Source organism: Bufo bufo, chromosome 8, assembly GCF_905171765.1.
Source record: "Bufo bufo chromosome 8, aBufBuf1.1, whole genome shotgun sequence".
Lineage (NCBI taxonomy): Eukaryota > Metazoa > Chordata > Amphibia > Anura > Bufonidae > Bufo > Bufo bufo.
In genome coordinates, this window is record NC_053396.1 from 229,413,989 (window position 1) to 229,441,231 (window position 27,243).

At 53.2% G+C, this 27,243-nt stretch overlaps 1 protein-coding gene across 1 annotated transcript; it reads right to left on the bottom strand.

Annotated features, from left to right (window-relative positions):
- Positions 1–1,610: 1,610 nt before the first annotated feature.
- Positions 1,611–27,243, bottom strand: SH3BGRL (SH3 domain binding glutamate rich protein like). Its single transcript, XM_040442763.1, has 4 exons — positions 26,966–27,243; positions 8,246–8,431; positions 7,134–7,214; positions 1,611–2,467 (listed from the first exon to the last, which is right to left on the bottom strand). Exons 1-4 carry the CDS (start codon positions 27,008–27,010, stop codon positions 2,441–2,443), a joined length of 339 nt encoding a protein of 112 aa, XP_040298697.1. The 5' UTR covers positions 27,011–27,243; the 3' UTR covers positions 1,611–2,440.

Genomic DNA, 27,243 nt, shown 5'->3' on the forward strand with positions numbered 1-27,243 from the left:
AACAACAATAAATTACTAATAGGAGTTTACTATAAACCACCTAATATACCGGAGTCCACAGAATATCTACTACTAAACGAGATAGACGAGGCGGCAAATCATAATGAGGTGGTTATTATGGGGGAACTCCGCAGATATAGACTGGGAAACTGAGAGCTGTACATCTCATAAAGGAAACAGGTTCTTGGCAATAACCAAAGACAATGACCTCTCCCAACTGGTTCAGGACCCGACTAGAGGGACGGCCATACTGGACTTAGTATTAACCAATAGACCTGACAGAACAACAGACGTGCAGGTCGGGGGACACTGGGGAAATAGTGACCAATCCTAAACTCTAATTGTGAGGTACATACCTTATGGGAATAAAGGGTTAAGGAACAAGAAGAAACCAATGTGGATAAACAGAACTGTAAAGAAAGCAATAAATGAAAAGAAAGCATTTAAATCACTAAAACAGGAGGGTAACGAGGAAGCACTGAAAAACTATAAGGAAAAAAATAGAACATGTAAAAGACAAATAAAAGCGGCCAAACTAGAGACCGAGAGATTAATTACCAAAGAGAGCAAAACTAACCCTAAAATGTTCTACAATTATATAAATGGTAAAAAGTATAAATCTGAAGGTGTCGGCCCTCTACAGAGTAATGAGGGGGGAGTTGCAGAGAGCGACGAGGAGAAAGCAAAGCTGTTAGATATTTTTTTCTCCACTGTATTCACTGAGGAAAATAAACTGTCAGATGAAATGCAGAATGTAAAAGTAAATTCCCCATTAAACTTGCCCTGTACAGCGACGTCTTAAAAATATTAAAATAGACAAATCGTCGGGACCAGATGGCATACACCCCCGTATCCTAAGGGAATTAAGTAATGTCATAGCCAGACCCTTATTTCTGATATTTGCGGACTCTTTACTGACAGGGAATGTCCCACAGGATTGGGCGCATAGCAAATGTGGTGCCAATATTCAAAAAGGGTCTCCTGATCCCAAGTTCTCCCCTGCATAACGGAAACAGGACGGATCCGTTTTGCAGCCCATAGACTTCTATTATGACGGAATGAATAACGGAATGTCTCTAAAGACATTCCGTCATAGAATTACGTTATGGTCCGTGGTAACAGAATCCATAACACAACTCACCTTTTACCACCAAACGAAGTGTGAACGAATTTCAAAATATGAAACTGGCTCATCTCTATATATAATGATTCCTTTACCAGGAAGAGGTTAATATATAATGGTTCCTCCACCAGGTGGCGCCGTTATTATATATAATGGTTCCTCCACCAGGTGGCGCCGTTATTATATATATAATGGTTCCTCCACCAGGTGGCGCCGTTATTATATATATAATGGTTCCTCCACCAGGTGGCGCCGTTATTATATATAATGGTTCCTCCACCAGGTGGCGCCGTTATTATATATAATGGTTCCTCCACCAGGTGGCGCCGTTATTATATATATATATATATAATGGTTCCTCCACCAGGTGGCGCAGTTATTATATATAATGGTTCCTCCACCAGGTGGCGCCGATATTATATATAATGGTTCCTCCACCAGGTGGCGCCGATATTATATATAATGGTTCCTCCACCAGCTGGCGCCGATATTATCTAAGTCTCACACTTTTTTCTATTCTGTCTCTATCCAGAGTGTAAGCTCTGTGGGTCGGGGCGTGGGCCGTGGCTCTGGGAGCCTGTGGACATCATATATCGCGAGTGCCCGCGGAGGCGGCGCTCATATACAATGCTAGGAATGTGCTGGAAATAACACGAACCGGGGATTTTTGGCAGCTTTATGGTAAGAGATTGTCGCAGTTCACCGGAAGGGACCGGCAGATTTAAAGAGACAGTCACCTACAAAATAAGTCAATGATCTCTCCTAGGACGAGCGTGGCTGGTAGCAATCAAGGGCGCAAACTATTTTTATAGGGTGCTGGGAGAATTCAAATTTCACACACCTGCCCCCGCACGGGGCCCATCTCCTGCTGTCACCCCACTGATCTCATAGCAGGTGACTGTCTCTTTAACAAGGCCTTGTGCTTAGAGGTTGGAGCTCGTTGTGGCGCCTCTTCCGTCCTGATACAGAGTCATGTTAAAGGCACCTGTCTGATGGAGGCGGTGCTGTAGGGGGAGGGGCTTGTACCTGGAGAGCTCCGCCCTCGCGCTCAGACATTATTACATACAATATCGGAGCGGGGAGGTCGCTTCATTTGCCGCTCTGACCGCCGGATGGCGCTGCGGGAATAGGAACGGCGACGGTCCACAACTGCCGATTTCGACTTTTGTTGGCATCTAATTTTGGCACAGGCGGTGGCGGCTGTTGACGGGTGGGGGCGGGGCTGACGTCGGCCGGACAGCCAATCACTGCTGCGTGGAGAGGAGGAAGAGATTAGGAGCGAAGCGTCTGAGACCTCGGAGCCGAGACATGGCGGCTTCACGCGTTCTGCTGGGCCAAAGCTTCCTGTGGACGAAGAGAGAGAAGGTGAGCGGCGATCAGGGCTGCGGAAAGCTGGGTGACTACCTGGAAGGACGGTGTGATGGTGGCCGTCAGGGGTTGTCAGTCAGCCGAGGATCCCTGCGTGCTACAATGTAGACGATCAGGGCTGCGGAAAGCTGGGTGACTACCTGGAAGGACGGTGTGATGGTGGCCGTCAGGGGTTGTCAGTCAGCCGAGGATCCCTGCGTGCTACAATGTAGACGATCGGGGCTGCGGAAAGCTGGGTGACAACCTGGAAGGACAGTGTGATGGTGGCCGTCAGGGGTTGTCAGTCAGCCGGGGATCCCTGCGTGCTACAATGTAGACGATCAGGGCTGCGGAAAGCTGGGTGACTACCTGGAAGGACGGTGTGATGGTGGCCGTCAGGGGTTGTCAGTCAGCCGAGGATCCCTGCGTGCTACAATGTAGACGATCAGGGCTGCGGAAAGCTGGGTGACAACCTGGAAGGACAGTGTGATGGTGGCCGTCAGGGGTTGTCAGTCAGCCGGGGATCCCTGCGTGCTACAATGTAGGCGATCAGGGCTGCGGAAAGCTGGGTGACAACCTGGAAGGACAGTGTGATGGTGGCCGTCAGGGGTTGTCAGTCAGCCGGGGATCCCTGCGTGCTACAATGTAGGCGATCAGGGCTGCGGAAAGCTGGGTGACTACCTGGAAGGACAGTGTGATGGTGGCCGTCAGGGGTTGTCAGTCAGCCGAGGATCCCTGCGTGCTACAATGTAGGAGATCAGGGCTGCGGAAAGCTGGGTGACAACCTGGAAGGACAGTGTGATGGTGGCAGTCAGGGGTTGTCAGTCAGCCGAGGATCCCTGCGTGATACAATGTAGACGATCAGGGCTGCGGAAAGCTGGGTGACTACCTGGAAGGACAGTGTGATGGTGGCCGTCAGGGGTTGTCAGTCAGCCGAGGATCCCTGCGTGCTACAATGTAGACGATCAGGGCTGCGGAAAGCTGGGTGACAACCTGGAAGGACAGTGTGATGGTGGCCGTCAGGGGTTGTCAGTCAGCCGAGGATCCCTGCGTGATACAATGTAGACGATCAGGGCTGCGGAAAGCTGGGTGACAACCTGGAAGGACAGTGTGATGGTGGCCGTCAGGGGTTGTCAGTCAGCCGAGGATCCCTGCGTGCTACAATGTAGGCGATCAGGGCTGCGGAAAGCTGGGTGACAACCTGGAAGGACAGTGTGATGGTGGCCGTCAGGGGTTGTCAGTCAGCCGGGGATCCCTGCGTGCTACAATGTAGACGATCGGGGCTGCGGAAAGCTGGGTGACTACCTGGAAGGACAGTGTGACGGTGGCCGTCAGGGGTTGTCAGTCAGCCGAGGATCCCTGCGTGATACAATGTGGACGATCAGGGCTGCGGAAAGCTGGGTGACAACCTGGAAGGACAGTGTGACGGTGGCCGTCAGGGGTTGTCAGTCAGCCGGGGATCCCTGCATGCTACAATGTGGACGATCAGGGCTGCGGAAAGCTGGGTGACTACCTGGAAGGACAGTGTGATGGTGGCCGTCAGGGGTTGTCAGTCAGCCGAGGATCCCTGCGTGATACAATGTAGACGATCAGGGCTGCGGAAAGCTGGGTGACAACCTGGAAGGACAGTGTGATGGTGGCCGTCAGGGGTTGTCAGTCAGCCGAGGATCCCTGCGTGCTACAATGTGGACGATCAGGGCTGCGGAAAGCTGGGTGACAACCTGGAAGGACAGTGTGATGGTGGCCGTCAGGGGTTGTCAGTCAGCCGAGGATCCCTGCGTGCTACAATGTAGGCGATCAGGGCTGCGGAAAGCTGGGTGACAACCTGGAAGGACAGTGTGATGGTGGCCGTCAGGGGTTGTCAGTCAGCCGGGGATCCCTGCGTGCTACAATGTAGACGATCAGGGCAGCGGAAAGCTGGGTGACAACCTGGAAGGACAGTGTGATGGTGGCCGTCAGGGGTTGTCAGTCAGCCGATATCCCTGCGTGCTACAATGTAGGAGATCAGGGCTGCGGAAAGCTGGGTGACAACCTGGAAGGACAGTGTGATGGTGGCCGTCAGGGGTTGTCAGTCAGCCGAGGATCCCTGCGTGCTACAATGTAGACGATCGGGGCTGCGGAAAGCTGGGTGACTACCTGGAAGGACGGTGTGATGGTGGCCGTCAGGGGTTGTCAGTCAGCCGAGGATCCCTGCGTGATACAATGTGGACGATCAGGGCTGCGGAAAGCTGGGTGACAACCTGGAAGGACAGTGTGATGGTGGCCGTCAGGGGTTGTCAGTCAGCCGGGGATCCCTGCGTGCTACAATGTAGAGGATCAGGGCTGCGGAAAGCTGGGTGACAACCTGGAAGGACAGTGTGATGGTGGCCGTCAGGGGTTGTCAGTCAGCCGAGGATCCCTGCGTGATACAATGTAGACGATCAGGGCTGCGGAAAGCTGGGTGACAACCTGGAAGGACAGTGTGATGGTGGCCGTCAGGGGTTGTCAGTCAGCCGGGGATCCCTGCGTGCTACAATGTAGGCGATCAGGGCTGCGGAAAGCTGGGTGACAACCTGGAAGGACAGTGTGATGGTGGCCGTCAGGGGTTGTCAGTCAGCCGGGGATCCCTGCGTGCTACAATGTAGGAGATCAGGGCTGCGGAAAGCTGGGTGACAACCTGGAAGGACAGTGTGATGGTGGCAGTCAGGGGTTGTCAGTCAGCCGAGGATCCCTGCGTGATACAATGTGGACGATCAGGGCTGCGGAAAGCTGGGTGACTACCTGGAAGGACAGTGTGATGGTGGCAGTCAGGGGTTGTCAGTCAGCCGAGGATCCCTGCGTGATACAATGTGGACGATCAGGGCTGCGGAAAGCTGGGTGACAACCTGGAAGGACAGTGTGATGGTGGCCGTCAGGGGTTGTCAGTCAGCCGGGGATCCCTGCATGCTACAATGTGGACGATCAGGGCTGCGGAAAGCTGGGTGACTACCTGGAAGGACAGTGTGATGGTGGCCGTCAGTCAGCCGAGGATCCCTGCGTGCTACAATGTAGACGATCAGGGCTGCGGAAAGCTGGGTGACAACCTGGAAGGACAGTGTGATGGTGGCCGTCAGGGGTTGTCAGTCAGCCGAGGATCCCTGCGTGATACAATGTAGACGATCAGGGCTGCGGAAAGCTGGGTGACAACCTGGAAGGACAGTGTGATGGTGGCCGTCAGGGGTTGTCAGTCAGCCGAGGATCCCTGCGTGCTACAATGTAGGCGATCAGGGCTGCGGAAAGCTGGGTGACTACCTGGAAGGACAGTGTGATGGTGGCCGTCAGGGGTTGTCAGTCAGCCGAGGATCCCTGCGTGCTACAATGTAGGCGATCAGGGCTGCGGAAAGCTGGGTGACTACCTGGAAGGACAGTGTGATGGTGGCCGTCAGGGGTTGTCAGTCAGCCGGGGATCCCTGCGTGCTACAATGTAGACGATCAGGGCAGCGGAAAGCTGGGTGACTACCTGGAAGGACAGTGTGATGGTGGCCGTCAGGGGTTGTCAGTCAGCCGAGGATCCCTGCGTGATACAATGTAGGAGATCAGGGCTGCGGAAAGCTGGGTGACAACCTGGAAGGACAGTGTGATGGTGGCCGTCAGGGGTTGTCAGTCAGCCGAGGATCCCTGCGTGATACAATGTGGACGATCAGGGCTGCGGAAAGCTGGGTGACTACCTGGAAGGACAGTGTGATGGTGGCCGTCAGGGGTTGTCAGTCAGCCGAGGATCCCTGCGTGCTACAATGTAGACGATCGGGGCTGCGGAAAGCTGGGTGACAACCTGGAAGGACAGTGTGATGGTGGCAGTCAGGGGTTGTCAGTCAGCCGAGGATCCCTGCGTGATACAATGTGGACGATCAGGGCTGCGGAAAGCTGGGTGACTACCTGGAAGGACAGTGTGATGGTGGCCGTCAGGGGTTGTCAGTCAGCCGGGGATCCCTGCGTGCTACAATGTGGATTATCAGGGCTGCGGAAAGCTGGGTGACAACCTGGAAGGACAGTGTGATGGTGGCCGTCAGGGGTTGTCAGTCAGCCGAGGATCCCTGTGTGCTACAATGTAGGAGATCAGGGCTGCGGAAAGCTGGGTGACAACCTGGAAGGACAGTGTGATGGTGGCCGTCAGGGGTTGTCAGTCAGCCGGGGATCCCTGCGTGCTACAATGTAGGCGATCAGGGCTGCGGAAAGCTGGGTGACAACCTGGAAGGACAGTGTGATGGTGGCCGTCAGGGGTTGTCAGTCAGCCGAGGATCCCTGCGTGCTACAATGTGGATTATCAGGGCTGCGGAAAGCTGGGTGACTACCCCCGGCCGCTGTGTTGTGGCGCTCATGACTGAACATGGGGGGCACCCAGCTTTTCCAGGATCCTGCCGCCTCCCCTTCCCTGTGAGCGTCTGCACTTTACAGAGTCAATTACAGGGTCAATATCCTACAAGGAAGAGGCGCGCAGCAATACTTGACCTTGACCGTTGTCTACCTGCAGAGACGAGCGGCGTCCGGGATCGGCAGCGCACTCGCCCGCACCTCCCCCGCCTGGGTTTATGTGTAACTGGGGACGGACAATGGCAGATGCAGGTGTCCTGCGCCAGCACCGCTCAGGTCAGGGGTCAATGACCCCTCCTGCACCCCCACATCCACACAGGAGGGACCCCCTTACCTTGGACCCCGGAGGGGGGGTCAGGCCCAGGAACGCGTACACCTCGTTATTCTCTCGGGCATCAAAGAAAGCTTCGTAGTCCTGAGGGCGAGAAACGGGGGGATTTAAAGGGCCAGTCTTCTGAAAATAAACCTGATACTCGTTCAATTCTTTAACATTTGCGCCATCTCTGCTAGCTGTCAATAAACGGGGACATTCTTGTTTAAACCCACAAAACATCAGTACAGACCTCAAACGTCTCACAGCTGATGGTTTGTTGCAATGTATCAGCTGTGAGCTAAACACTTCAGCTTAGAGGTGTAGCTGGGGGATGGGAGACACGTGGCACCGACAAGCCACGCTTCCTTGGCCCAGGTAGTGGGATACATGACTAGCACCTCGGGCCAAATAAAACCGAGCACAACCTGTCCTGTCCTCCTCTAATACTGCCCACAGGTGAGGGTTCGCTACAATGTATCAGTCCAGAATGTTTACCTCACACAGGATTCTGTAGACTGATACCTTGTAACAAACCCTCAGTGTTAGATCTGTGCAGGTTTTCAGCTTCTGTAATTAGTGATTGTGTCAGTTCACCGACAGCAAGCAGAGTTTTTTTTATAATGATGAGGAACGAAACACAAAGTCTATAAGAAAGTTGCAGAACTTCTTATTACATGGTTGGCAAATACAGAAGACAGGACGCCGGCCCTTTAAGTGGTCTCTCCGGTACTAGATCTGACCAGTCACATTGTGCAGATTGTGGGCATGGCAGCAGTAGGCCCGGACACAGCAGCAGTCCGGCACAGTGTGTCAGTGCCCTGCAGGAATCTGCAGTCCCATGTAAAAGAGGACAAGCTAAAGCTCTGCAGAATAGGCTTTGTATAGGAGGGCCTCATCATTTGCTCAATCTCTGCTTCCTGTCAATGAATGGAGACATCCTGACCTGGTGCTTCTTACGGCTGAGTGTTTGTTACAGTGCATCAGTGCAGACAGTCATCTGTCAGGTAGGCAGATCATCAATAACCTCTGGTCCTGACACACTGTAACGAGGCCTCAGCTGTAAGAAATATTGGGTCTGGTTTTGCAGCAGACCTGGGTTGGGGTGACCTGCGGGGAGAATGCGGAGGCCGTACCCCGAGGTAGCGGTTGTCACTGAAGATCTGGGGGGGCAGCGGGATCCCGCTCGCAGGCCGGCAGTTCTCCGGGACGTTCTCCCTCATCCATCGCCGGTTCTCCTCATCGCATGCGATGTCCTTCTCCTCGTAATCAATCTTCATGGCAGCGAGGAGACCACACACCAACTGCTGCTGCTTCTTAATCTGCAGAGACACGAGGCACGGAGGCATGAGACACGAGGCACGGAGGTACGAGGCACGGAGGTACGAGGCACGGAGGTACGAGACACGAGGCACGGAGGTACGAGACACGAGGCACGGAGGTACGAGACACGAGACACGGAGGTATGAGACAAGAAGTAAGAGGCGCAACACAAGGAGGCACGATACAAGGAGGTATGAGAGAGGTAGGAGATGCAACACAATTATTACTGGACAGATCTGAGGACACAGCTCCGAGACCAGGGCAGACTGGGGGGGAGGGGGGGCCCTGCCGAGGGCAGACTGGGGGGGGGGGGGGGGGGGGGCGCGGGTCTCAACATCCCATTTCTTGTGAGGTTCTGATGAAACCCTCTGGCTGCTGCTGCTGCGGGGGGGGGGGGGGAGAGAATAGACATTTTCCTTATAGGGGCAGGATTCCCTCCTTCCTCATCAGACTGAGGCACGAGGCCCAGAACCTCCAAATAAGGAAGCACTGCAGACCAGAAGTAGTACTGTGCGCCTCCAGACATGAGAGGAGGCTGGGAGTAGTTCTGTGCGCCTCCAGACATGAGAGGAGGCTGGGAGTAGTTCTGTGCGCCTCCAGACATGAGAGGAGGCTGGGAGTAGTTCTGTGCGCCTCCAGACATGAGAGGAGGCTGGGAGTAGTTCTGAGCGCCTCCAGACATGAGAGGAGGCTGGGAGTAGTTCTGAGCGCCTCCAGACATGAGAGGAGGCTGGGAGTAGTTCTGTGCGCCTCCAGACATGAGAGGAGGCTGGGAGTAGTTCTGAGCGCCTCCAGACATGAGAGGAGGCTGGGAGTAGTTCTGAGCGCCTCCAGACATGAGAGGAGGCTGGGAGTAGTTCTGAGCGCCTCCAGACATGAGAGGAGGCTGGGAGTAGTTCTGTGCGCCTCCAGACATGAGAGGAGGCTGGGAGTAGTTCTGTGCGCCTCCAGACATGAGAGGAGGCTGGGAGTAGTTCTGTGCGCCTCCAGACATGAGAGGAGGCTGGGAGTAGTTCTGTGCGCCTCCAGACATGAGAGGAGGCTGGGAGTAGTTCTGTGCGCCTCCAGACATGAGAGGAGGCTGGGAGTAGTTCTGTGCGCCTCCAGACATGAGAGGAGGCTGGGAGTAGTTCTGTGCGCCTCCAGACATGAGAGGAGGCTGGGAGTAGTTCTGTGCGCCTCCAGACATGAGAGGAGGCTGGGAGTAGTTCTGTGCGCCTCCAGACATGAGAGGAGGCTGGGAGTAGTTCTGTGCGCCTCCAGACATGAGAGGAGGCTGGGAGTAGTTCTGTGCGCCTCCAGACATGAGAGGAGGCTGGGAGTAGTTCTGTGCGCCTCCAGACATGAGAGGAGGCTGGGAGTAGTTCTGTGCGCCTCCAGACATGAGAGGAGGCTGGGAGTAGTTCTGTGCGCCTCCAGACATGAGAGGAGGCTGGGAGTAGTTCTGTGCGCCTCCAGACATGAGAGGAGGCTGGGAGTAGTTCTGTGCGCCTCCAGACATGAGAGGAGGCTGGGAGTAGTTCTGTGCGCCTCCAGACATGAGAGGAGGCTGGGAGTAGTTCTGTGCGCCTCCAGACATGAGAGGAGGCTGGGAGTAGTTCTGTGCGCCTCCAGACATGAGAGGAGGCTGGGAGTAGTTCTGTGCGCCTCCAGACATGAGAGGAGGCTGGGAGTAGTTCTGTGCGCCTCCAGACATGAGAGGAGGCTGGGAGTAGTTCTGTGCGCCTCCAGACATGAGAGGAGGCTGGGAGTAGTTCTGTGCGCCTCCAGACATGAGAGGAGGCTGGGAGTAGTTCTGTGCGCCTCCAGACATGAGAGGAGGCTGGGAGTAGTTCTGTGCGCCTCCAGACATGAGAGGAGGCTGGGAGTAGTTCTGTGCGCCTCCAGACATGAGAGGAGGCTGGGAGTAGTTCTGTGCGCCTCCAGACATGAGAGGAGGCTGGGAGTAGTTCTGTGCGCCTCCAGACATGAGAGGAGGCTGGGAGTAGTTCTGTGCGCCTCCAGACATGAGAGGAGGCTGGGAGTAGTTCTGTGCGCCTCCAGACATGAGAGGAGGCTGGGAGTAGTTCTGTGCGCCTCCAGACATGAGAGGAGGCTGGGAGTAGTTCTGTGCGCCTCCAGACATGAGAGGAGGCTGGGAGTAGTTCTGTGCGCCTCCAGACATGAGAGGAGGCTGGGAGTAGTTCTGTGCGCCTCCAGACATGAGAGGAGGCTGGGAGTAGTTCTGTGCGCCTCCAGACATGAGAGGAGGCTGGGAGTAGTTCTGTGCGCCTCCAGACATGAGAGGAGGCTGGGAGTAGTTCTGTGCGCCTCCAGACATGAGAGGAGGCTGGGAGTAGTTCTGTGCGCCTCCAGACATGAGAGGAGGCTGGGAGTAGTTCTGTGCGCCTCCAGACATGAGAGGAGGCTGGGAGTAGTTCTGTGCGCCTCCAGACATGAGAGGAGGCTGGGAGTAGTTCTGTGCGCCTCCAGACATGAGAGGAGGCTGGGAGTAGTTCTGTGCGCCTCCAGACATGAGAGGAGGCTGGGAGTAGTTCTGTGCGCCTCCAGACATGAGAGGAGGCTGGGAGTAGTTCTGTGCGCCTCCAGACATGAGAGGAGGCTGGGAGTAGTTCTGTGCGCCTCCAGACATGAGAGGAGGCTGGGAGTAGTTCTGTGCGCCTCCAGACATGAGAGGAGGCTGGGAGTAGTTCTGTGCGCCTCCAGACATGAGAGGAGGCTGGGAGTAGTTCTGTGCGCCTCCAGACATGAGAGGAGGCTGGGAGTAGTTCTGTGCGCCTCCAGACATGAGAGGAGGCTGGGAGTAGTTCTGTGCGCCTCCAGACATGAGAGGAGGCTGGGAGTAGTTCTGTGCGCCTCCAGACATGAGAGGAGGCTGGGAGTAGTTCTGTGCGCCTCCAGACATGAGAGGAGGCTGGGAGTAGTTCTGTGCGCCTCCAGACATGAGAGGAGGCTGGGAGTAGTTCTGTGCGCCTCCAGACATGAGAGGAGGCTGGGAGTAGTTCTGTGCGCCTCCAGACATGAGAGGAGGCTGGGAGTAGTTCTGTGCGCCTCCAGACATGAGAGGAGGCTGGGAGTAGTTCTGTGCGCCTCCAGACATGAGAGGAGGCTGGGAGTAGTTCTGTGCGCCTCCAGACATGAGAGGAGGCTGGGAGTAGTTCTGTGCGCCTCCAGACATGAGAGGAGGCTGGGAGTAGTTCTGTGCGCCTCCAGACATGAGAGGAGGCTGGGAGTAGTTCTGTGCGCCTCCAGACATGAGAGGAGGCTGGGAGTAGTTCTGTGCGCCTCCAGACATGAGAGGAGGCTGGGAGTAGTTCTGTGCGCCTCCAGACACGAGAGGAGGCTGGGAGTAGTTCTGTGCGCCTCCAGACACGAGAGGAGGCTGGGAGTAGTTCTGTGCGCCTCCAGACACGAGAGGAGGCTGGGAGTAGTTCTGTGCGCCTCCAGACACGAGAGGAGGCTGGGAGTAGTTCTGTGCGCCTCCAGACACGAGAGGAGGCTGGGAGTAGTTCTGTGCGCCTCCAGACACGAGAGGAGGCTGGGAGTAGTTCTGTGCGCCTCCAGACACGAGAGGAGGCTGGGAGTAGTTCTGTGCGCCTCCAGACACGAGAGGAGGCTGGGAGTAGTTCTGTGCGCCTCCAGACACGAGAGGAGGCTGGGAGTAGTTCTGTGCGCCTCCAGACACGAGAGGAGGCTGGGAGTAGTTCTGTGCGCCTCCAGACACGAGAGGAGGCTGGGAGTAGTTCTGTGCGCCTCCAGACACGAGAGGAGGCTGGGAGTAGTTCTGTGCGCCTCCAGACACGAGAGGAGGCTGGGAGTAGTTCTGTGCGCCTCCAGACACGAGAGGAGGCTGGGAGTAGTTCTGTGCGCCTCCAGACATGAGAGGAGGCTGGGAGTAGTTCTGTGCGCCTCCAGACATGAGAGGAGGCTGGGAGTAGTTCTGTGCGCCTCCAGACATGAGAGGAGGCTGGGAGTAGTTCTGTGCGCCTCCAGACATGAGAGGAGGCTGGGAGTAGTTCTGTGCGCCTCCAGACATGAGAGGAGGCTGGGAGTAGTTCTGTGCGCCTCCAGACATGAGAGGAGGCTGGGAGTAGTACTGTGCGCCTCCAGACATGAGAGGAGGCTGGGAGTAGTACTGTGCGCCTCCAGACATGAGAGGAGGCTGGGAGTAGTTCTGTGCGCCTCCAGACATGAGAGGAGGCTGGGAGTAGTTCTGTGCGCCTCCAGACATGAGAGGAGGCTGGGAGTAGTTCTGTGCGCCTCCAGACATGAGAGGAGGCTGGGAGTAGTTCTGTGCGCCTCCAGACATGAGAGGAGGCTGGGAGTAGTTCTGTGCGCCTACAGACATGAGAGGAGGCTGGGAGTAGTACTGTGCGCCTCCAGACATGCGAGGAGGCTGGGAGTAGTACTGTGCGCCTCCAGACATGCGAGGAGGCTGGGAGTAGTACTGTGCGCCTCCAGACATGAGAGGAGGCTGGGAGTAGTACTGTGCGCTTCCAGACATGCGAGGAGGCTGGGAGTAGTACTGTGCGCCTCCAGACATGCGAGGAGGCTGGGAGTAGTACTGTGCGCCTCCAGACATGCGAGGAGGCTGGGAGTAGTACTGTGCGCCTCCAGACATGCGAGGAGGCTGGGAGTAGTACTGTGCGCCTCCAGACATGCGAGGAGGCTGGGAGTAGTACTGTGCGCCTCCAGACATGCGAGGAGGCTGGGAGTAGTACTGTGCGCCTCCAGACATGCGAGGAGGCTGGGAGTAGTACTGTGCGCCTCCAGACGTGGTAGTGTGATGCTGTAAAAACGGACTACTACCCCCACCGTCTCTTCACCCCAGATTAGGGACAGTTTGGATTTTACACTAACTGTTTGTTCTGTCTTTCCAGGGTATTGTGCCCCGGGGGCCCCAGTGTGGAGTCAGGGGCCCGCTGCAGGAGATCCGGACCACTTTATTTACGCATCTGCTATTAATTTGCTTCACTCTGACAAAAATGTAACATTTTGAATGTTTTTTCAGCCCCTCCTGATACATTGTAACAAACCTACAGCTGGTGAAGGTTCAGGGCAGATCTCCAGCCTTTGGATGAGACCCCCGTTCGGCCCCGCACCGTACCCTGCACCCCCCTCAGCTCTCCTGCGCAATCACTGAACTCATCCTTCTCACAGCTGAGGGTCTGTTACATTTGCATCAGTCTAGACAATCCACTCCTGTGCTGATTGTTTGTTACAATGTATCAGTGTAGATAACATGTATCTGTCTCGAGTCCAAGCATTTTACCTCACAGTGGATTGTCTAGACTGGATACACTGTAACAGACCCCCAGCTGTGAGAAGTATTAGAACTGCTCACATTCTCCAGAGATTGTGTCAGGAGTGTGAGCCTCAGTCTCCTCCGACAACTCCGTCCTGGCGATACCTACTACCCTCATCATTAGCAGAGCCGACATCACACACCTGTTTACAAGCTAGGAGTTGCCCTTCTCAGCGATGACTCTTATTTGACTGCACGCCTGATGGGAGTTGCCCTTCTCAGGGATGACTCTTCTTTGACTGCACGCCTGATGAGAGTTGCCCTTCTCAGCGATGACTCTTATTTGACTGCACGCCTGATGGGAGTTGCCCTTCTCAGGGATGACTCTTATTTGACTGCACGCCTGATGGGAGTTGCCCTTCTCAGGGATGACTCTTCTTTGACTGCATGCCTGATGGGAGTTGCCCTTCTCAGGGATGACTCCTATTTGACTGCACGCCTGATGAGAGTTGCCCTTCTCAGGCATTACTCTTAGGCTAGTTTAACACTTGCACTGCCTGCCGCATCCGTCTGACAAATGCATTGAAATAACGGATCTGGTATTTTTATTTTTTTAAATTTTTTTAAAAGGTCTGCGCATGCGCAGACCAGAAAACCGGATCCGTCGATTTCCTGAACACTTGGTACCGGATCCGGCATTAACACATTTAATGCAAGTGTTCTGGAATTTTGGCCGGAGAAAATACTGCAGCTGCGAAATTTTCTCCAGCCAAATACCGTAAAAGGTACTGAACGGATCGCTCTCCGTTCAGGATGCATTAGGAGGAAACTGAAGCGTTTTTTTTCCGTTTTGAGCCCCCAGGACGGAACTCCGTGCCGGAAAAGAAAACCGCAAGTGTGAAACTCCTGAGACTCATCTAATGTACACAGAAGGCGTCATATGACTACACAGGAAGAGAGGGGCCCCTACATACAGGCTGATCAGGGGCCCCCACCAGAGCCTAGGTCAGCCTTGTTTAGGGGTCCCTCTATGACACAGGGACCACAGGAAAGCCGCACAGCGGATGTGACATCAGTGTCAGGTCTCAGATGGTAAATCCTCCAAGACTCTGTCTTATGCTTCCATTCCTCACCATTTTCAAGATCTCTGCTTGCGTTCAGTGAATGGGAACCATACAGTTTATATCCAGAGACTGATAAAACCAACCCTGACCCAATAACTCTCATAACTGAGGGTCTGCTACAATGTATCAGAGCAGACAATCCTAAGTATCAGCAGAAATGGCTCATTGTAACAATCCTACAGCTCTGAGAATGAGCAGGTTATTAACATCAGGATTTTCAATAAAAATGCCAAGAGAATACAGTCTATTGCCCCCTGTTATCAGCCATTTCAGGGGAGAGGATGACTGTAGGACAGGAGAATACAGTATATTGCCCCCTGTTATCAGACATTTCAGGGGAGAGGATGACTGTAGGACAGGAGAATACAGTCTATTGCCCTCTGTTATCAGCCATTTCAGGGGAGAGGATGACTGTAGGACAGGAGAATACAGTCTATTGCTCCCTGTTATCAGCCATTTCAGGGGAGAGGATGACTGTAGGACAGGAGAATACAATCTATTGCCCCCTGTTATCAGCCATTTCAGGGGAGAGGATGACTGTAGGAGAGGAGAATACAGTCTATTGCCCACTGTTATCAGCCATTTCAGGGGAGAGGATGACTGTAGGACAGGAGAATACAGTCTATTGCCCCTGTTATCAGCCATTTCAGGGGAGAGGATGACTGTAGGACAGGAGAATACAATCTATTGCCCCCTGTTATCAGCCATTTCAGGGGAGAGGATGACTGTAGGACAGGAGAATACAGTCTATTGCCCCTGTTATCGGCCATTTCAGGGGGGAGGATGACTGTAGGACAGGAGAATACAGTCTATTGCTCCCTGTTATCAGCCATTTCAGGGGAGAGGACGACTGTATGACAGGAAAATACAGTCTATTGCCCCCTGTTATCAGCCATTTCAGGGTAGAGGACGACTGTAGGACAGGAGCATACAGTCTATTGCCCCCTGTTATCAGCCATTTCAGGGGAGAGGACGACTGTAGGACAGGAGAATACAGTCTATTGCTCCCTGTTATCGGCCATTTCAGGGTAGAGGATGACTGTAGGACAGGAGCATACAGTCTATTGCCGCCTGTTATCAGCCATTTCAGGGGAGAGGATGACTGTAGGACAGGAGAATACAGTCTATTGCCCCCTGTTATCAGCCATTTCAGGGGGGGAGGACGACTGTAGGACAGGAGAATACAGTCTATTGCCCCCTGTTATCAGCCATTTCAGGGGAGAGGACGACTGTAGGACAGGAGAATACAGTCTATTGCCCCCTGTTATCGGCCATTTCAGGGGAGAGGACGACTGTAGGACAGGAGAATACAGTCTATTGTTCCCTGTTATCAGCCATTTCAGGGGAGAGGATGACTGTAGGACAGGAGAATACAATCTATTGTCCCCCGTTATCAGCCATTTCAGGGGAGAGGATGACTGTAGGACAGGATAATACAGTCTATTGCCCCCCGTTATCAGCCATTTCAGGGGAGAGGATGACTGTAGGACAGGAGAATACAGTCTATTGCCCCCTGTTATCAGCCATTTCAGGGGAGAGGATGACTGTAGGACAGGAGAATACAGTCTATTGCCCCCTGTTATCAGTCATTTCAGGGACAGGATGACTGTAGGACAGGAGAATACAGTCTATTGCTCCCTGTTATCAGCCATTTCAGAGGAGAGGATGACTGTAGGACAGGAGAATACAGTCTATTGCCCCCTGTTATCAGCCATTTCAGGGGAGAGGATGACTGTAGGACAGGAGAATACAGTCTATTGCCCCCTGTTATCAGCCATTTCAGGGGAGAGGATGACTGTAGGACAGGAGAATACAATCTATTGCCCCCTGTTATCAGCCATTTCAGGGGAGAGGATGACTGTAGGACAGGAGAATACAGTCTATTGCTCCCTGTTATCAGCCATTTCAGGGGAGAGGATGACTGTAGGACAGGAGAATACAATCTATTGCCCCCTGTTATCAGACATTTCAGGGGAGAGGATGACTGTAGGACAGGAGAATACAGTCTATTGCCCCCTGTTATCAGCCATTTCAGGGGAGAGGATGACTGTAGGACAGGAGAATACAATCTATTGCCCCCTGTTATCAGACATTTCAGGGGAGAGGATGACTGTAGGACAGGAGAATACAATCTATTGCCCCCTGTTATCAGCCATTTCAGGGGAGAGGATGACTGTAGGACAGGAGAATACAGTCTATTGCCCCCTGTTATCAGCCATTTCAGGAGAGAGGATGACTGTAGGACAGGAGAATACAGTCTATTGCCCCCTGTTATCAGCCATTTCAGGGGAGAGGATGACTGTAGGACAGGAGAATACAGTCTATTGCCCCCTGTTATCAGCCATTTCAGGGGAGAGGATGACTGTAGGACAGGAGAATACAGTCTATTGCTCCCTGTTATCAGCCATTTCAGGGGAGAGGATGACTGTAGGACAGGAGAATACAGTCTATTGCCCCCTGTTATCAGCCATTTCAGGGGAGAGGATGACTGTAGGACAGGAGAATACAGTCTATTGCCCCCTGTTATCAGCCATTTCAGGGGAGAGGATGACTGTAGGACAGGAGAATACAGTCTATTGCCCCCTGTTATCAGCCATTTCAGGGGAGAGGATGACTGTAGGACAGGAGAATACAGTCTATTGCCCCCTGTTATCAGCCATTTCAGGGGAGAGGATGACTGTAGGACAGGAGAATACAGTCTATTGCCCACTGTTATCAGCCATTTCAGGGGAGAGGATGACTGTAGGACAGGAGAATACAGTCTATTGCCCCTGTTATCAGCCATTTCAGGGGAGAGGATGACTGTAGGACAGGAGAATACAATCTATTGCCCCCTGTTATCAGCCATTTCAGGGGAGAGGATGACTGTAGGACAGGAGAATACAGTCTATTGCCCCCTGTTATCAGTCATTTCAGGGACAGGATGACTGTAGGACAGGAGAATACAGTCTATTGCTCCCTGTTATCAGCCATTTCAGAGGAGAGGATGACTGTAGGACAGGAGAATACAGTCTATTGCCCCCTGTTATCAGCCATTTCAGGGGAGAGGATGACTGTAGGACAGGAGAATACAGTCTATTGCCCCCTGTTATCAGCCATTTCAGGGGAGAGGATGACTGTAGGACAGGAGAATACAATCTATTGCCCCCTGTTATCAGCCATTTCAGGGGAGAGGATGACTGTAGGACAGGAGAATACAGTCTATTGCTCCCTGTTATCAGCCATTTCAGGGGAGAGGATGACTGTAGGACAGGAGAATACAATCTATTGCCCCCTGTTATCAGACATTTCAGGGGAGAGGATGACTGTAGGACAGGAGAATACAGTCTATTGCCCCCTGTTATCAGCCATTTCAGGGGAGAGGATGACTGTAGGACAGGAGAATACAATTTATTGCCCCCTGTTATCAGACATTTCAGGGGAGAGGATGACTGTAGGACAGGAGAATACAATCTATTGCCCGCAGTTATCAGCCATTTCAGGGGAGAGGATGACTGTAGGACAGGAGAATACAGTCTATTGCCCCCTGTTATCAGCCCTTTCAGGAGAGAGGATGACTGTAGGACAGGAGAATACAGTCTATTGCCCCCTGTTATCAGCCATTTCAGGGGAGAGGATGACTGTAGGACAGGAGAATACAGTCTATTGCCCCCTGTTATCAGCCATTTCAGGGGAGAGGATGACTGTAGGACAGGAGAATACAGTCTATTGCTCCCTGTTATCAGCCATTTCAGGGGAGAGGATGACTGTAGGACAGGAGAATACAGTCTATTGCCCCCTGTTATCAGCCATTTCAGGGGAGAGGATGACTGTAGGACAGGAGAATACAGTCTATTGCCCCCTGTTATCAGCCATTTCAGGGGAGAGGATGACTGTAGGACAGGAGAATACAGTCTATTGCCCCCTGTTATCAGCCATTTCAGGGGAGAGGATGACTGTAGGACAGGAGAATACAGTCTATTGCCCCCTGTTATCAGCCATTTCAGGGGAGAGGATGACTGTAGGACAGGAGAATACAGTCTATTGCCCCCTGTTATCAGCCATTTCAGGGGAGAGGATGACTGTAGGACAGGAGAATACAGTCTATTGCTCCCTGTTATCAGCCATTTCAGGGGAGAGGATGACTGTAGGACAGGAGAATACAATCTATTGCCCCCTGTTATCAGCCATTTCAGGGGAGAGGATGACTGTAGGACAGGAGAATACAGTCTATTGCCCCCTGTTATCAGCCATTTCAGGGGAGAGGATGACTGTAGGACAGGAGAATACAGTCTATTGCCCCCTGTTATCAGCCATTTCAGGGGAGAGGATGACTGTAGGACAGGAGAATACAGTCTATTGCCCCCTGTTATCAGCCATTTCAGGGGAGAGGATGACTGTAGGACAGGAGAATACAATCTATTGCCCCCTGTTATCAGCCATTTCAGGGGAGAGGATGACTGTAGGACAGGAGAATACAGTCTATTGCCCCCTGTTATCAGCCATTTCAGGGGAGAGGATGACTGTAGGACAGGAGAATACAGTCTATTGCCCCCTGTTATCAGTCATTTCAGGGACAGGATGACTGTAGGACAGGAGAATACAGTCTATTGCTCCCTGTTATCAGCCATTTCAGAGGAGAGGATGACTGTAGGACAGGAGAATACAGTCTATTGCCCCCTGTTATCAGCCATTTCAGGGGAGAGGATGACTGTAGGACAGGAGAATACAGTCTATTGCCCCCTGTTATCAGCCATTTCAGGGGAGAGGATGACTGTAGGACAGGAGAATACAATCTATTGCCCCCTGTTATCAGCCATTTCAGGGGAGAGGATGACTGTAGGACAGGAGAATACAGTCTATTGCTCCCTGTTATCAGCCATTTCAGGGGAGAGGATGACTGTAGGACAGGAGAATACAATCTATTGCCCCCTGTTATCAGACATTTCAGGGGAGAGGATGACTGTAGGACAGGAGAATACAGTCTATTGCCCCCTGTTATCAGCCATTTCAGGGGAGAGGATGACTGTAGGACAGGAGAATACAATCTATTGCCCCCTGTTATCAGCCATTTCAGGGGAGAGGATGACTGTAGGACAGGAGAATACAATCTATTGCCCCCTGTTATCAGCCATTTCAGGGGAGAGGATGACTGTAGGACAGGAGAATACAGTCTATTGCCCCCTGTTATCAGCCATTTCAGGAGAGAGGATGACTGTAGGACAGGAGAATACAGTCTATTGCCCCCTGTTATCAGCCATTTCAGGGGAGAGGATGACTGTAGGACAGGAGAATACAGTCTATTGCCCCCTGTTATCAGCCATTTCAGGGGAGAGGATGACTGTAGGACAGGAGAATACAGTCTATTGCTCCCTGTTATCAGCCATTTCAGGGGAGAGGATGACTGTAGGACAGGAGAATACAGTCTATTGCCCCCTGTTATCAGCCATTTCAGGGGAGAGGATGACTGTAGGACAGGAGAATACAGTCTATTGCCCCCTGTTATCAGCCATTTCAGGGGAGAGGATGACTGTAGGACAGGAGAATACAGTCTATTGCCCCCTGTTATCAGCCATTTCAGGGGAGAGGATGACTGTAGGACAGGAGAATACAGTCTATTGCCCCCTGTTATCAGCCATTTCAGGGGAGAGGATGACTGTAGGACAGGAGAATACAGTCTATTGCCCACTGTTATCAGCCATTTCAGGGGAGAGGATGACTGTAGGACAGGAGAATACAGTCTATTGCCCCTGTTATCAGCCATTTCAGGGGAGAGGATGACTGTAGGACAGGAGAATACAATCTATTGCCCCCTGTTATCAGCCATTTCAGGGGAGAGGATGACTGTAGGACAGGAGAATACAGTCTATTGCCCCCTGTTATCAGTCATTTCAGGGGCAGGATGACTGTAGGACAGGAGAATACAGTCTATTGCTCCCTGTTATCAGCCATTTCAGAGGAGAGGATGACTGTAGGACAGGAGAATACAATCTATTGCCCCCTGTTATCAGCCATTTCAGGGGAGAGGATGACTGTAGGACAGGAGAATACAGTCTATTGCCCCCTGTTATCAGCCATTTCAGGGGAGAGGATGACTGTAGGACAGGAGAATACAATCTATTGCCCCTGTTATCAGCCATTTCAGGGGAGAGGATGACTGTAGGACAGGAGAATACAGTCTATTGCTCCCTGTTATCAGCCATTTCAGGGGAGAGGATGACTGTAGGACAGGAGAATACAATCTATTGCCCCCTGTTATCAGCCATTTCAGGGGAGAGGATGACTGTAGGACAGGAGAATACAGTCTATTGCCCCCTGTTATCAGCCATTTCAGGGGAGAGGATGACTGTAGGACAGGAGAATACAATTTATTGCCCCCTGTTATCAGACATTTCAGTGGAGAGGATGACTGTAGGACAGGAGAATACAATTTAATGCCCGCTGTTATCAGCCATTTCAGGGCAGAGGATGACTGTAGGACAGGAGAATACAGTCTATTGCCCCCTGTTATCAGCCATTTCAGGGGAGAGGATGACTGTAGGACAGGAGAATACAGTCTATTGCCCCCTGTTATCAGCCATTTCAGGGGAGAGGATGACTGTAGGACAGGAGAATACAGTCTATTGCCCCCTGTTATCAGCCATTTCAGGGGAGAGGATGACTGTAGGACAGGAGAATACAGTCTATTGCTCCCTGTTATCAGCCATTTCAGGGGAGAGGATGACTGTAGGACAGGAGAATACAGTCTATTGCCCCCTGTTATCAGCCATTTCAGGGGAGAGGATGACTGTAGGACAGGAGAATACAGTCTATTGCCCCCTGTTATCAGCCATTTCAGGGGAGAGGATGACTGTAGGACAGGAGAATACAGTCTATTGCCCCCTGTTATCAGCCATTTCAGGGGAGAGGATGACTGTAGGACAGGAGAATACAGTCTATTGCCCCCTGTTATCAGCCATTTCAGGGGAGAGGATGACTGTAGGACAGGAGAATACAGTCTATTGCCCCCTGTTATCAGCCATTTCAGGGGAGAGGATGACTGTAGGACAGGAGAATACAGTCTATTGCTCCCTGTTATCAGCCATTTCAGGGGAGAGGATGACTGTAGGACAGGAGAATACAATCTATTGCCCCCTGTTATCAGCCATTTCAGGGGAGAGGATGACTGTAGGACAGGAGAATACAGTCTATTGCCCCCTGTTATCAGCCATTTCAGGGGAGAGGATGACTGTAGGACAGGAGAATACAGTCTATTGCCCCCTGTTATCAGCCATTTCAGGGGAGAGGATGACTGTAGGACAGGAGAATACAGTCTATTGCCCCCTGTTATCAGCCATTTCAGGGGAGAGGATGACTGTAGGACAGGAGAATACAATCTATTGCCCCCTGTTATCAGCCATTTCAGGGGAGAGGATGACTGTAGGACAGGAGAATACAGTCTATTGCCCCCTGTTATCAGCCATTTCAGGGGAGAGGATGACTGTAGGACAGGAGAATACAGTCTATTGCCCCCTGTTATCAGCCATTTCAGGGGAGAGGATGACTGTAGGACAGGAGAATACAGTCTATTGCCCCCTGTTATCAGCCATTTCAGGGGAGAGGATGACTGTAGGACAGGAGAATACAGTCTATTGCCCCTGTTATCAGCCATTTCAGGGGAGAGGATGACTGTAGGACAGGAGAATACAGTCTATTGCCCCCTGTTATCAGCCATTTCAGGGGAGAGGATGACTGTAGGACAGGAGAATACAGTCTATTGCTCCCTGTTATCAGCCATTTCAGGGGAGAGGATGACTGTAGGACAGGAGAATACAGTCTATTGCTCCCTGTTATCAGCCATTTCAGGGGAGAGGATGACTGTAGGACAGGAGAATACAGTCTATTGCCCCCTGTTATCAGCCATTTCAGGGGAGAGGATGACTGTAGGACAGGAGAATACAGTCTATTGCTCCCTGTTATCAGCCATTTCAGGGGAGAGGATGACTGTAGGACAGGAGAATACAGTCTATTGCCCCCTGTTATCAGCCATTTCAGGGGAGAGGATGACTGTAGGACAGGAGAATACAGTCTATTGCCTCCTGTTATCAGCCATTTCAGGGAAGAGGATGACTGTAGGACAGGAGAATACAGTCTATTGCCCCCTGTTATCAGCCATTTCAGGGGAGAGGATGACTGTAGGACAGGAGAATACAGTCTATTGCCCCCTGTTATCAGCCATTTCAGGGGAGAGGATGACTGTAGGACTGGAGAATACAATCTATTGCCCCCTGTTATCAGCCATTTCAGGGGAGAGGATGACTGTAGGACAGGAGAATACAGTCTATTGCCCCCTGTTATCAGCCATTTCAGGGGAGAGGATGACTGTAGGACAGGAGAATACAGTCTATTGCCCCCTGTTATCAGCCATTTCAGAGGAGAGGATGACTGTAGGACAGGAGAATACAATCTATTGCCCCCTGTTATCAGCCATTTCAGAGGAGAGGATGACTGTAGGACTGGAGAATACAGTCTATTGCCCCCTGTTATCAGCCATTTCAGAGGAGAGGATGACTGTAGGACAGGAGAATACAGTCTATTGCCCCCTGTTATCAGCCATTTCAGAGGAGAGGATGACTGTAGGACAGGAGAATACAGTGTATTGCTCCTTGTTATCAGCCATTTCAGGGGAGAGGACGACTGTAGGACAGGAGAATACAATCTATTGCCCCCTGTTATCAGCCATTTCAGAGGAGAGGATGACTGTAGGACAGGAGAATACAGTCTATTGCTCCCTGTTATCAGCCATTTCAGGGGAGAGGATGACTGTAGGACAGGAGAATACAGTCTATTGCTCCCTGTTATCAGCCATTTCAGGGGAGAGGATGACTGTAGGACAGGAGAATACAGTCTATTGCTCCCTGTTATCAGCCATTTCAGGGAACAGGATGACTGTAGGACAGGAGAATACAGTCTATTGCCTCCTGTTATCAGCCATTTCAGGGGAGAGGATGACTGTAGGACAGGAGAATACAGTCTATTGCCGCCTGTTATCAGCCATTTCAGGGGAGAGGATGATTGTAGGACAGGAGAATACAGTCTATTGAAATCATCCTCTCCTCTTATTACGCTCCTGCACGGTTATAATCTCCGGGTTCTGTACAGTCTTCCCCTCCCCCCTCAGACGACATTCGCACAGTACGGGTCTGGCAGCTTCTCAGCAGATGTGAACATCTGATACCCAGACCCCGGACCACAGCTGGGGGGGGGTGCAGCGGCGCTCCCATGTCCCCGGGGTAATGAATGTGGGTGCCCTGTAAATGACCGATGTTAGAGGGTCCAGTCTCTTTGTTCCTGGGAAAGCTGGGTGACAAGCAATATGGCCGCCATTACATCTGCTGCATCTTTCTATTCAACAAGAACAATTGTTACAGATATCATGGGCGCCGCTTATTACTGGTCATGCCGCTAAATGTGGACTGCTTGCTTTGCGTGGCCCGAGTGACGCCACCCTCCTTGTAACCTGCTGGCAGTGGTGACGTCACATCCCTGGCGTCTCTGCTGATTTACAGGGTGAGCCCGGCACAGCCGCCCGCGCTTTATAGGGATCAGCGGCGCTTTACTGCTCCATAATAAACGCCATTCACACAGGAACAAAGTCCCACCAGGTTTTATCACCTCCCGCCCCAACAATAGTGCAGCCAGGAGCCAACACAGGGGCCCCAGGAACAGAGTGGGGCCCTCACTGCCTGACAGACCTCTGGGGGATGGGCTGCACTAGTGTGTGACCGCTGCAGTGCACAAGATTGCATAGAAGTCAATGGACTCTGACTACAGGTGTCACCAGCCTGAGGGAGACCGGGCTCAGCCGAGCATGCATGTGCCCCGAACACGGGGAGGGGTGAAAGCTGCTGCCGGCAACCTCGGAAGTTTGGTTGGTAACCGAAAAACTGTCTATCGACTCCATAACTGATGGAAATAACTGAAGTGTGAACACGGCCTTAACTGAACTACACCATCAGCAGGTTCTTAAAGGGCCAGTCCAGGCTCCTGTAAAGATGCTTTGTGTTTCCACTTGCTGTCAGTGAATGAAAACATTCTTGTTTACATCCAGACCCTGAAAACCTGCCCTGACCTACTACCTTCCCACAGCTGAGGTTCTGTTACAACTCCACCCAGTCTAGCAATACAGTGTAAGGTAAACGGCCCAGACTGAAGACAAACTAAATATCAGGACAGGAGAGATTCTGCTGCGGCGCGGCCAGAAACACCACGGAAGCCACGAAAACCATGGAGGGAACATGGATGCCATCCGCAGTTCACGGATCATTAGGAAGAGATGCAGCTGTTCAGTGTCGGTGATACACGGGTGCAACACGGACAGCAAAAGACGGACACGCGGACCCAACACGGATTTGAGCACAGACACGGACGCGTGAATGAGGCTTTATATCCACTACTGCCAGGCAGGGGTTAATAACTCCCACCATCCTCAGCGAGCGCCTGACGTCAATCCTTCCTCTATCCCACACAAGGCGGGCGCTGACATTCTGGACCCGACCCACGTGAAAAACCAGGAACCCTGCCCCCAACTACAGCCACAAGCAGGGCCCCCCTATATATCAGCCTGTAGGTATCCCCCGGGCAGGACCCCCTATATATCCGGCTGTAGGTATCCCCCGGGCAGGGCCCCCCTATATATCAGCCTGAAGGTATCCCCCGGGCAGGGTCCCCCTATATATCAGCCTGTAGGTATCCCCAGGGCAGGGCCCCCCTATATATCAGCCTGTATCCCCCGGGCAGGGCCCCCCTATATATCAGCCTGAAGGTATCCCCAGGGCAGGGCCCCCCTATATATCAGCCTGTATCCCGCCGGCAGGGCCCCCCTATATATCAGCCTGTATCCCGCCGGCAGGGCCCCCCTATATATCAGCCTGTAGGTATCCCCAGGGCAGGGCCCCCCTATATATCAGCCTGTAGGTATCCCCAGGGCAGGGCCCCCCTATATATCAGCCTGTAAGTATCCCAAGGGCAGGGCCCCCCTATATATCAGCCTGTAGGTATCCCCCGGGCAGGGTCCCCCTATATATCAGCCTGTAGGTATCCCCAGGGCAGGGCCCCCCTGTACATCAGCCTGTATCGCCAGGGCAGGGCCCCCCTATATATCCGGCTGTAGGTATCCCCAGGGCAGGGCCCCCCTATATATCAGCCTGTAGGTATCCCCAGGGCAGGGCCCCCCTATATATCCGGCTGTACTCCCGGGCAGGGTCCCCCTATATATCAGCCTGTATTCCCCCCCCGGGCAGGGCCCCCCTATATATCAGCCTGTAGGTATCCCCCGGGCAGGGTCCCCCTATATATCAGCCTGTAGGTATCCCCAGGGCAGGGCCCCCCTGTACATCAGCCTGTATCCCCAGGGCAGGGCCCCCCTATATATCCGGCTGTAGGTATCCCCAGGGCAGGGCCCCCCTATATATCCGGCTGTACTCCCGGGCAGGGTCCCCCTATATATCAGCCTGTAGGTATCCCCCTATATATCCGGCTGTACTCCCGGGCAGGGCCCCCCTATATATCCGGCTGTAGGTATCCCCCGGGCAGGGTCCCCCTATATATCAGCCTGTAGGTATCCCCAGGGCAGGGCCCCCCTGTACATCAGCCTGTATCGCCAGGGCAGGGCCCCCCTATATATCCGGCTGTACTCCCGGGCAGGGTCCCCCTATATATCAGCCTGTATCCTCCGGGCAGGGCCCCCCTATATATCAGCCTGTAGGTATCCCCAGGGCAGGGCCCCCCTATATATCAGCCTGTAGGTATCCCCCAGGCAGAGCCCCCCTATATATCCGGCTGTACCCCCGGGCAGGGCCCCCCTATATATCAGCCTGTATCCCGCCGGCAGGGCCCCCCTATATATCAGCCAGTAGGTATCCCCAGGGCAGGGCCCCCCTATATATCAGCCTGTATCCCCCGGGCAGGGCCCCCCTATATATCCGGCTGTAGGTATCCCCCAGGGCAGGGCCCCCCTATATATCAGCCTGTATCCCCAGGGCAGGGTCCCCCTATATATCAGCCTGTATCCCCAGGGCAGGGTCCCCCTATATATCAGCCTGTATTCCCCCCCGGGCAGGGTCCCCCCCTATATATCAGCCTGTATCCCCCTATACACCCGGCTGTACCCCCGGGCAGGGCCCCCCACACACCCGGCCACTCACCGCTGTGGAGCCAGAGGAGCTGGCGGTGTAGACCTTGATGACCATCCTGCTGTGACTGGGCCGCTCTCTGCTCCGCGCACGGGGAGGGTCTCGGTCTCGGTCTCGGCTTTTTTCTTCAATAAACTTTATTCCTCCTCACAGTCTGATGCAGCGTCGTCGGCGGCGCCGGGAATTTTCCAGGAAGAATTTCCTTATTCTCCATTAACCTCTGAGTGCCCGGGCGCTGGCGTTAACCCCTTCAGGACGCAACTGCTGCCGGTTCCACTCTCCTCCCTTTG